At 40.8% G+C, this 12500-nt stretch overlaps 1 protein-coding gene across 1 annotated transcript in view; it reads left to right on the top strand.

Moving 5' to 3' along the window:
* akap6 (A kinase (PRKA) anchor protein 6) overlaps positions 1 to 12500 on the top strand; it is a gene marked incomplete at both ends in the record, with an annotated part of 165154 nt that overhangs the window by 101358 nt on the left and 51296 nt on the right. The window contains one exon of the mRNA XM_079223553.1: positions 12015 to 12161. Within this exon, the coding sequence (XP_079079679.1) occupies positions 12015 to 12161 (147 nt within the window). The remainder of the gene's footprint in view (positions 1 to 12014; positions 12162 to 12500) is intronic.

Genomic DNA, 12500 nt, shown 5'->3' with positions numbered 1-12500 from the left:
GCAGCTTCTTCTAAGAGCAGAGAGCCGAAGTACTCTGGGACTCTGGGTGTGTTCCAACATCTTCTACTTCACATATATATATATATATATATATATATATATATATATATATATATATATATATATATATATATATATATATATTAGTGCTGTCAAACGATTAAAATATTTAATCGCGATTAATCGCATTTATGTCATAGTTAACAACATAGCATTTTTTTTCATTTTAATGCTCTTATCAACATGAAAAAGTGGATTGGCTTGCTTCATGCAAATGTTTTATTTTATTGAAAAACAACTGCCAAATAGGGCGGTACGAAATACAACTATAAAGTGCACATTTCAGGTAAATAAGGGCTTAAGAGAGAGAGAGAGAGAGAGAGAGAGAGAGAGAGAGAGAGAGAGATGTGAACATAGCAGTCAGGCCTCTTATTTCGGAACAATGAACCGTAACAGTTAGGTTACCAATAAAAGGTAAGCCTCCTACTTCTTTGTTTTCAGCCAGCTCAAACAGACAAGCCTGTTGACATGTTTAGACTACAGTGAAGCTCCTGTCATAGGATGCGATGCGTATGATATCAGCTCGACCCTCGTCCTCCACAACGTTAACAGGCCTACACGCAGTAGTCGCCCATTTAGCTATGGTTGCAATACGTGTGTTCTTCGTTGTGGTGTCCATGTGTTTCTGTCCGAAGTCATCCATTCTTGTTTGGCTATGACGAGGGGGCGCAGAGTTAGCATCAGCTGTGTGCTTGGCCATCAAGTGGTATTTCAGACTGGATAGGCTACGATGATAGCTCAGTTCACAATGACAAATGGCACATACCACGTTGGTCTTGTCAAGGGAACCATCTGACAACTTTTTGAAAGTAAACTTTCCATTCATTAGCGTCTTATCATTCATTTTGCCGTATCGCGCTCACCATTCATTCATTTAAAACCGTAACGTTAGCCTAGCTTCCAAGCCCAAACGGCGTGCCTATTGTTTTGCTTCCGGTTGAGCTACATCCGGCGTGGTGCTCGCGAGAAAAAAATAAATAAATTAAAATGTGTTAACGCAACGTCAATTTTATTAACGCCGTTAATAACGCGCTAATATGATAGCACTGATATATATGTATATATATATATATATATATATAAAAGTTATTTTAACTTTTGCTTATTTACTGTCAGGCTTAGACAACTAAATACTATTAATAATAATAATAATACTATAATACATAATAGCACTTTATTATTTAGTATTATTTATTTGTATTCACAGAGTTTCATGAGACGTTCTATTACTTTCTCTTTGACCTCGTTAGCATCTAAAGGAACTTTTGGATCTTTAGATCTTCCACATGCAGCGGTTTACTTCTACGTTCTGGTCCAAGGTAACACATCCTCATGTTGTCATGGAGACGGGTCTATGTTTGTGCGTGTGAGTGTGTGTGTGTGTGTGTGTGTGTGTGTGTACATTCACATGTGTCGATGCAGTCTTTTTCTTAGTTTTCTCGTGTGTGTGTGTTCGAGCTTTAAGACTTCAGTGTGTCTTTGTGCGTTTGCTGTCTCTCTCATCTGTGTGTGTGTGTGTGTGTGTGTGTGTGTGTGTGTGTGTGTGTGTGTGTGTGGATTATGTGTCCTGTGGGAGGCTGTTTCCTGTGCGTTTGTTCTGTCAGTCTTGATAAAGTCGGGGATATATCTGCTTTAGAACAAAGAGACACGACTCAGCAGCATCTCACCAACTTTCTCTCTCTCTCTCTCTCTCTCTCCCGCTCGCCCCTCTCTCACTTTCTCACCTCTCTCTCTCCCCCCTATCTCCCTTCTCTCTTTCTTCCTCGCTTGCCCCTCTTCCCCCCCTCTCTCTCTCTCTCTCGCTCCTGTCTCTCTTTTTCTCTTCCGCTCTCTCCCCCTCTCTCTCTCTCTCTCTCTCTCTCTCTCTCTCTCTCTCTCTCTCTCTCTTCTGTCTCTCTTGAGACTCCCTTAGCTTCCCAGGAACACCGTCTGACTGAAACCTGACGACACACACACACACACACACACAGGGATGAGCAGGAATGTCTCGAGCTGGAGTTTGACGAGGACAATGTCAGCTGAAGGTCGTCTGTAAACAAGCTGTTTGAGTTTCGCTCTAAAACAACGACGAAACATCAGCAACGGAACAAAGAATAAAAATAAATTTTAAAAAAGCAGGATTGTTTTTCTTTTCGATAACACTTTTCACTGATAGATTAAGTACAGAAGCCAGCGGCAAGTGGAAAAAATAAATCTGGTGATCCATTGATCTAAGAGTTTGAGGTTAGAACGTGTACATAAAACATAATAATCATTTTTTAAAATATTTTTTCTTTGATGAAAATGACAAATATACCTTTTCTTTTGTTAATTTCTTTGTCGGGAATAACAAAGTGTTTTGTCGTTGTAATTCTCATTTCAGCCACAAGAGGCTGAAGAGCACGACCACTTTATATTCTAAATAAGACTAAAAGCATTCCTGTTTTAATCCAGATGAGTGTTAATTCCTTTTTAAAAACACAAACAGACAAACACTTTGATCACAGTGATTCTGTATTATTTGAATCCTTAAAAAAGGTAAAATAAATATCATTCAGCATCATTATTCTTTATTTCACTGTTGAGATCAAACCTCTCAGGCTTCCGTTACATGATGATTAATAACAACAAAATGACACTTGACTACGCTCAGCACATTAAAACTTAAAAATGAATAAAACAATGATTAATAATCATTTACAGGAGAAATCCTCTCTTTCTGAAGGTTTATTGATCATTTTTGTCACTTTGTCTTAAAGTATTTAAAGACTTGTAGATCAGAGAGAAACACGGCAGCTTCTCTTTCACCTGATTTTATTTCCTGTGACGGTTTGTTTCAGCGTGTGTGTGTGTGAGAGTAATGTTTAATGTCATATCAAGGGGAGAGCCTCCTTTTAAACGTGTGTGTGTGTGTGTGTGTGTGTGTGTGTGTGTGTGCGACACTCAAGACAGCACACAATATTACAGTTGCAAAGTGAGTGGGAGCTTTGATACACAATTAATGTGTGTGTGTGTGTGTTTGCATGTGCGTGTGTTTGTGTGGGTGTGTGTGTGTGTGTGTGTTCTCATTCATCACCCTGCTCTCTGTTTGACCTTGGCACCTTGTTCATTAGAATAAAGATTGTCTGTCGTTTAGGCTACATGGTTGGTCGGCTGGACACACACACACATGCCAAGAGCCATGCTATTACATTGCTGTCACTGTAGTGAGGAGGAGGGAATCAACAGTGAAATGATCATGATGATGATGATGATTCTCCATAAATAATCTTTATTTCATGCAGAGGTTTGTGGAACGTATTGAGAGTATTGATACTAGTACTCAGATCAATAGTCTTATCGGTTTGGTTCCTTATCGAGTATCGATAAAACTTTATAATTTACTGGGAGAAACTCGTTCATCAGGGAGCTTCATGAATTCGACCCCAGGTTCGGGTAAATAAAGACGGCCTTATGTGACCTTCCATTTGTCTCATTTACACACACACACACACGCTCGCACGCACGCACACACGCACACACACACACACACACACACACACACACACACACACACACACACAGAGCGGCGGAAGCCAACAACAGAGGCAGTGTGTTGACTAACACCTGCCCACTCAGTAAGACTGTAAAACACACAACACACACACACACACACACACACACACACACACACACACACACACACACACACACACGCAGTGAAGACACGCTATGCTTAAATGAACAACTTTATGACCAAATAAACATAACATAATACATAACAGCTAATATCTCTATGTTTTTATATAATTCACCCATTTAAATTAAACATGAGGCTAAATATTATAATTTAAGGTGTGGCCTCTTTAAGTGACAGGTGGGTGTCGTTTCAGGTCACTTTCGGTCTCTTCCTGTCTATCTGTCGATCTGTCTTTTTATCTCTCTCTCTCTCTCTCTCTCTCTCTCTCTCTCTCTGTCTGTCTGTCTGTCTGTCTGTATAAAGCCACTCTTTGTTCTGGTTCTGAATAGTGAGACCCATCTAGCTTCCTACGAGGTCATCAACACACACACACACTTCATTCACTGACCCCCTGACCAGCTGAGATCAGCACAAGTTTAACTTTAATACTAGTTTAACTTTAGTATGAGTTTAACTTTAGTATAAATGTAACTTTAGTATGAATTTGATTTCCGTATGAATACAATTTTAGTCTGATTTAACTTTAGTATAAATGTAATTTTTGAATGAATTTACCATTAGTACTAGTTTAACTTTAATATAAATGTAACTTTAGTATAAATTTAATTTTAGAATGAGTTTAACTTTAGTATGAGTTTAACTCAAACTAATGTAACTCCGTATTAACCCCGCACTCAGCCCTTTAAAGACTAACCACAGAGTGAGTTATGAATCAACATTAATGAAATGTTGATCCAGAGAAGAGTCGCCACTCTGCTGAACTACAAAAACACAGCAGGAATGTGACAGTGTGACGCGTCTCTCTGCTCACAACCCATCTTTGACAGCCAGATATTTGCTGATGAAAACAATAACGAGGAGCGATAAAAGATTTTTAATAAAAGGTTTTTGATAAAAGGTTCTTTGGCATCGAGCGTATCGGGTTTCAGAACCCGATCCTAGTTTGGAGTATTTCTGGAATTCCTTTTCCGCTTTCTTCTTCCTCCGCTCGTATTGTTCCGCCTGCCGCTCTCTTTGGCAGGACAGAATTCCCAGGGTTCTTAGCGGGTCAAAGGTCACCTGGCATCATCCCACAGACTCAACCGCCCTGCTGCCAAACACTCACTTCATTCGTCACTCGTTTTCTGGTCCAATGACGTTGACCTTCATTTCCGTCGCTCAAAAGAAAGAAAAACGGCAATTTGTTGTCGGTTGTTACTTTTTTTTTTTAAGTGTAGCGTTAAAGCAAGCTAGCTCACTAGCTAGTTGTCTGCTAGCTAGCTTGCTAATGCCACCCAACCGTGCATTAAAGGAACAGTGTGTGAGCTTTAAAGACCTCTAATAGTTCATGGTAGGTTGCAACAATCAACCAATTAATAGATAGATAGATTTTGGAAAAACTTATAAATTGAGAACAGAATTAGAAGTTAATCATAGTTTAGATGTTGCTAAATAGTGTTTCTACAGCTGCAACAGCAGCGTGTTATTACTTACAGACATTAAAAAGTACTAATAAAAAGCACCTGTGACGTCAGGGCTTATTTCTTCGTATTGTTGAGGATTGGGTTATGTAGTTACAATATCTTCAGCTTATTGTACACTGATTAAAACATATTTATGAATATTATCATCAATATCTGCACATAAGACCCCTCCCACATGTGACGCGCTGTCCCTTTAAATGCTGCACTGGTTACAGCTTACTGGTCACACTCTGTGACAACCATCCGGCTCCATGGAGTCCAATGGGAACAACTCGTCTACTCTTCTTTTATTTCTGCGCGTATTGGTCGTTTCCACTCGTGTCGAGAGCCGTCCATCTTGTGATGTCATCGCTCCACACACACGTTTTAAAACCAGGTGTAAACAGAGAGTACTAACACCAACAGGTGGCGCTAGAGGTCATAAAAATTGACATTAACATGCAATTTTTTTTTTTTTTTTTACTACACCATAACCGTTTATGTAACCCAAACGTATAATTACCAACAGCACATTCCAGGTTTGATCTATAAACAGCCGAGGGATTCATTGTATTGCTATTACAGTTTGTGCGTCCAGTTTGTGCGACCAGTTTGTGCGACCAGTTTGTGCATCCAGTTTGTGCGTCTGTGATGTTGCTCTCAGTTTCCTTCTCATGTCCGTCTCTCTCTCCCTCAACAGACTGCTAGAAATGTCACCCACTCTTTGCTTTGTACTAATGACCTCCCAGCGACACACACACACACACACACACACACACACACACGTGACTGGCTGCGAGGCTGAATGGCGAGCCGTCTTTACCGGCCAGTCAAATGGCTCATTCATCTGGTTTCCATGGCGACAATTAAAACATGTTGCCGGGTCTTTTGTTGTGTCGCCTTGTTTGGAAAGAGAGAAAGTCTCTTTATCTGGGCAGGCGGGGGGGGGGGAAGAGAAACTCTCAGCAACAAACAGAAGGCCGAGTTTAGACTTGAGTTTGATTTTATTTAAATGTTCACATTCGTTGAGTTTTACACCATTGAAAAGACATAATTATATTTACATGAGATATAGATCTATAAATACATTATATAGATATATAATAAAAATAAAGTGTATTTATAAATGAGGCCTGAACACAAAAGTGTGTATTAAACACAAGTTGTTCTTTATTCTTTAAAAATCAACTTACATTTTTGAAGCAAAATTGAACTCACGAGCACACACACACACACACACACACACACACACACACACACACACACACACACACACACACACACACACACACACACACACACACACACACACACACACACACACACACAGGTTGAAGTGTCTGGCAGTATAAATGGGGTGTCAGAGAGCCACTTCCTGCTCTTTCAGAGCCGGTGGGACATCCATCTCTACCGGAGACACACACACACACAAGCATAGCATAAGCAAGCATAAAGTGTTTTTCTACCCTCTTTGTGTATCTCCTGCACACACACACACACACACACACACACACACACACACACACACACACACACACACACACACACACACACACACACACACACACACTTTGTCTGGGAGGAAAACAGCAGAAACAGGTGGAGGAGGAGGAGGAGGAGGAGGAGGAGGAGGAGTAGGAGGAGGAGGTAACTGAACGGATCGTATTATGAGCTGTATTTGTACTCTTCTGTACACCAGTAGATGTACTCGAAGTATTATTAAAGATATATAATATTTCCTGATGGAGCGAGCTACAAGAAAGCATTTACAACTTCATGTTGGGGAATTACATTTAAGAGTTAGCCTAATGGATATAAAATTAAGATTCATGTTGTTATTTACAGCCCAGTCATAGTGATGTTTTGAGTTCAGCGAGTACGGCCGTCGATGTTGTTTTTTTGCAACCAGAGAACAAGAAGTGACCATGTTTGGACTGAGGCGGAGTGACGTAGAGATGCCGTATATGTCTCTGGTGTCGACCTGTCAATGACCTTGTAGCATCCCCTGCTTTATGGTCTATTTGACTCTAAATTACCATAATTTGCGAAATGTAAAACAAAAAAAAAGAAGAAGCAATAAACTAAAGTGATAATTTACATCACTACAGGAGAAGGAATCAACCTTTGCAGGTTCGATAAAGAAGAAGAGCGAAGTAAACATGTAGAGGAGGAAGAGGAGGAGGAAAAGATGGAAGAGAAAGAGCATCAGAAAGAGAGTGGTACAGAAGAGAAACAAACCAAGAGGATGAAGACAAAGACCGAGGAGATGAAGACCTTACCGAGGAGAAGAGAACACATGAGGAAGAGGAGGAGGAGAAGGAAGAAGATGCGTCCTTATCGCCTCCCCCGAACTTTAGCTGCCGCGACGACAAAATCGTTCCGTTACGCAGCCTCCGACAAACTTCTCTCATTTGGCGGATAAGATGAATCTGTGAGAAGGAGAAAAAAAAACTGATGTTCAAAATGCATTAAATGTTTTTCATGTATGACTGCATTTTTGCTGACATTTCAGCTCCGTGCTCATTAATATGGAGACCAAATTAAACTTATGATTGCTTGTTGATTTTCTCTCCCCCTCTCCTCTCCTCCCCATCTTCCCCTCTCGCCTGTTTCGTCAAGCGTTTATCTCTTGTTTCCCTGTGTTTGTTGAAGCTGTTTTTGTTTTTCTCAAACCAAATCATAGTGATACGTTTTACGTATAAATATGTCTCTTTTAAAACATTATTACCATGTCTGTGTTGGAAAAACTTCCTAAAAAGTATTTTTGTTTCTTTTGGAGTTTAACTAATAATACAGCACTCTGTTTCTCTCCTTCACTCTATTTATTTACTATATCTCTCTCCTTTACTCTCTATTATTTATTATTTCTCTCTCCTTCACTCTATTTACTATATATCTCTCCTTCACTCTATTATGCATTATATCTCTCTCCTTCACTCTCCATGTATTTACTGTATGTCTCTCCTTCACTATATGTACTATATATCTTTCACCCCCTATTTATTAACTTTGTCTTTCCCCATCACACTATTAATGTCCTTCACAATCCATTTATCTACATCGTCTCTCTTTCACTTTCTATTTATTTTACTGTATTTATCAATTCAGTCTCCATGTGTCTACTGTATGCCTCTCCTTCACTTTATTTATCTACTGTATATCTCCTTCAATTTCAATGAATTCTCTATATTTATTTACTGTATCTCTCTTATTTACTTTATATTTCTGTATTGTATCTCTCTCCTTCACTCTATTTACTGAATGTCTTTCATTCACTCTATTTACTGTGTCTCTCTCCTTCATTCTATTTACTGTATGTCTCTCCTTCATTAAATTTACTCTATCTCACAACTTCCCTTTATATTTATTTACTGTATACCTCTCCTCTCTTTATTTACTCTATATCTCTCTCCTTCACTCTATTTATTTACTTTTTATATCTCTCGTTCACTCTATTTATTTAAAATATCTCTCTCCTTCACTCTATTTACTGTATCTCTCTCCTTCACTCCTTTATTTACGATCTCCCTCACACAGAGTCCCTTTGTCGTGTCCTCTTCCTCCTTTGTCTGTCTCTCCGTCCTCAGGCCTTTGTATCTCAGTCCATCCTTGCATGGAGATTGAGATTGACTCGAGGCATGAATACATCACAACTAGCCATCCATGCCTCCCCCCCCCTCCACCCAAGTTCGGATCTCATGCATTTTAATCTCCGAGTCTGTCTTCCCTTCACTCCTTCTTTTCTTTGACTTTGGATCAGTGGCATCCTTCAAACAAACAACAACAATAACAACAACGAAACAATCCCTCCCCATCCTTCTGCTCCACACCAGCTCCCTTTCCCCTTTTTAAATCAATATTTGCCATCAGCGAATAAATCGTATAATTTCCTGACTGTTAGACGAGTGTGACGCCGACATATTTACCTTCCACTCGTCTCTCTCTCTCTTTTTGTGCTGTCGATCCCTCGTTCTCGCGGCGTGGCTATTAGCTAAGTGAAGGGGATGGATGGCCATGAAGCACAGAGCGATAGCATCTCCATCAGAATCGGCGACAGTGAAAAATGGCTGCCGCCTCTCTGATGACAGCGCAGCAAAAACACACGCACACACATATGCATATGTTCTCTCATACACACAGTCAGAGAAGAGACATTTAAATATTCAAATGGGCCCGAGCGGTAATGATAAACGACAAGGGAAAAGTAGAATCAAGTAGCTATCGATGCAGAAAATGAAAAGAGGAGAAAAAGAAAGAGGAGGAGGGAAATTAAGCAACAACAAAAAAAGGCATCGAAGGAGACTTACGCTAACAACTGAAAATAGGGAAGAAAGAGAGGAGATGGATGGAGAAAGAGGATGTATGGATTACAAGAGGAAGGCTGAAGGAGTGTAAAGACAATAAAGTGTTGAAAATGGAGGGAGGCCTTTAAGTGAATAGACAAGGACAGAAAGAGAGAGAGAGAGAAACAAGATGAAAGGACTTACAAGATATTTAAAAAAGGAGAGAGAGAGAGAGAGAGAGAGAGAGAGAGAGAGAGGACAGGATGACAGACGATGTTAAAGAGTTGAATTTAAAGTGGAGCAGACACAGTAAAAAAAAAGCTGTTTCACAAAGAGAGGAAGCAAAAGGGAGGATGACAAAGGGATGAAAGAGGAGAGAAGAGAGTAATAGGAGAGGAAACAGAAGGATATGACAAAACTGAGTTCAGACCGAACGGTTAAAGGCGGACAGAATTGAGAGAAATTGGCCTACTAGGACAGTTTGAACGAATGAAAAGAGAAGGAAATACATTGAGTAAAGTCCTAAAACCTGGCAATGAGGCAGTTGCACTTCCTGTTACCTCGCTTTGAAGTCAATTGCCCGATAACTTGCCGATGTGGAAGTCTCTTGAAGCTGCAATTGTTCAACTGACCAACAGGGGGCGACTCCTCTGATTGTATAGAAGTCTATGCTTCATGCGTTAAAGCTGCATTATCTCTAGTGACCACCAGGGGGCGACTCCTCTGGTTGTATAGAAGTCTATAGAAAATTACTCTACTTCTACTCTTGATTAACGTAACTTCTCAGATACGGAACAAAACAAACAAAATGGCGACGGTGGCTTCCTAACGTCCTCAAACCGACGAGGTGATGTCACGATGACTACGTCCACTTCTTATATACATCTATGCGTTTAACCACTTTTTTACAAACCTAATTAATTCATCAACCATTGACTATCAGGGAGTAAAAAACATAGAAAAACTCTCACAAAGATAAGTCTGTTCATTACGTACAGTAAGCTCATTAAATATCAATATATGTGGAAAAGAACATGATATAAATAGAAAAGTGTGCAGCGTCTCGGCTCCCCGGCACTCAAAACGAAAGCATCAAGGAGAAGATATTCACTGATACAAAATGGAGCACTTCTTTAAACACAAAAACGTCTCCAGAAAGGGACTCTGCCGCCACCGCCAAGCGCTGCTGCGTTTGATTCCCGCCCGTCTGTGGAGCCGCCACAGTTTTACTTTTTTAAAGCGGTCAAAGCAGCAGAGTGAGATGTGCCGAGTGAGATGTGCCGAAGAGCTGCGGCGCTTCATCACGAGATGAGCTGCAAACAACAACAACAACAACAAAGAGATATATGCGTCTTAGAAGCTTCCTCTTCTGTGGAGGATGGCAGGGAGCAGCCGTGGTAATGGAAGCGGAGACTTGGAGTCTCGTATCAGAGAGCTAAACTCACCGTGTCTGCTACAAAATATCTCTGTTTCTTTGACGGGTGCGTTTGGGAGGAAACGTGTCAACTGCACGAAAGTTGCTCAAACAGACCTGTGACAATGTGCAATGTTAACGCTGCTTTAGTTGCTGCAGGTGGAAATTGTGAGAAAACAAATACATTGATTCCACGACTCACGGATTAAAAGACTGCAAAACATCTTTGGTAATGTCCAAATTAGTTTTGAGTGAATTCATTGTTACGGTTTTCGTATCCACGGTTACCGTATCCTGCTACTTCACCCTCCATGCTATGGGCGGGTGGAGTCGGCTCGAGGTGCTTTATTGCTCTGATGTTTTCAGACGTGCCGCTCACAAGTAGTTCACTGATAAAAGCACAAATAACACGTCTGAGGATTTCACTTGTAGACGCTTTAGAAACCAACAAACAAATCTGCATTTTAGTAAATTGTTTACAGGATTTCAACCTTCGTTTCTTCATAATGCTTTTAATACTCGACTCGTTTCTTTACCGATCTTGTACGAAGGCAATATGAATATGAGATATGAGTTTACGGATAATTACGACCCCTCCTCGATATTGAGGAGGTTGGTTTTATTAGGTTTTGCCAGTTACACCTGTTGTCCTCTTGCTTCTTCACGGTACATTTGCGTGCCATCTGCGGAAGCTCAAACTAAAACTTCAGGGGTTGGGCTTTGAACTTATTTTGAACAAAACCATTCTGGGGAAGAAAACTCACGAGTTGAGATGTTTGACGAATCCCCGAGCGGCTTGTTTTATGGCGTACAGATGTGTTTCCTGCTGTACAGGTGTGTGTTTCATGACGTACAGGTGTGTTTCCTGCCGAACAGGTGTGTTTCATGCTGTACAGGTGTGTTTCATGGCATACAGGCGTGTTTCAAGGCGTACAGGTGTGTGTTTTATGGCATACAGGCGTGTTTCCTGCCGGACAGGTGTGTTTCCTGCCATACAGGTGTGTTTCACGCTGTGTGGTTGTGTTTCATGATGTACAGGTGTGTTTCATGCTGTACAGGTGTGTTTATCGCTGTGCATGTGCGTTTCATGACGTACAGGTGTATCTCCTGCCGTACAGGTGTGAACTCTGTCCACCTGTCTGTCCTCTGTCCTCCAGAGCAGCCACGCCGAGCTGATGACGATGGAGAGCAGGAAGACCAGCCTGCTGGGCCGAGCCGAGTCTCTGAAGAGGAGCGGCACCGAGCTGCCCGACAACTTCCACCGCAACATACACAACCTGACGCACACGTGGAGGCAGCTGGAGGTAACACACACGCACACACACACAGAGTCAAGTGTCAGAGAAGACAAACACAGAGATCGTATCTGGAGGATCACGCTGATATTTCTGTTCTGACGGGACCGTGTGTGAGCGTGAGTCTAATTTTATGCTCATCAGCACTGATTCTAATCTCCAACATGAAGATGATGATTAGTGTCGTCTCAATTAAGGAGCCCTGCTGCCAACATGGCCTCTAATTCTGTAGTGGAATGTATACTGGGATGGAAGGATGAGATTGCCTGATTTTATATATACGGATGGATGGATGAGATTCACTGATTTTATATATATATATATATATATATATATATATATATATAT

The sequence above is a fragment of the Taurulus bubalis genome, assembly GCF_910589615.1.
Source record: "Taurulus bubalis genome assembly, chromosome: 1".
Lineage (NCBI taxonomy): Eukaryota > Metazoa > Chordata > Actinopteri > Perciformes > Cottidae > Taurulus > Taurulus bubalis.
The sequence above is the reverse complement of the archived record's forward strand: the minus strand, read 5'-3'. Positions and strand labels throughout refer to the sequence as shown.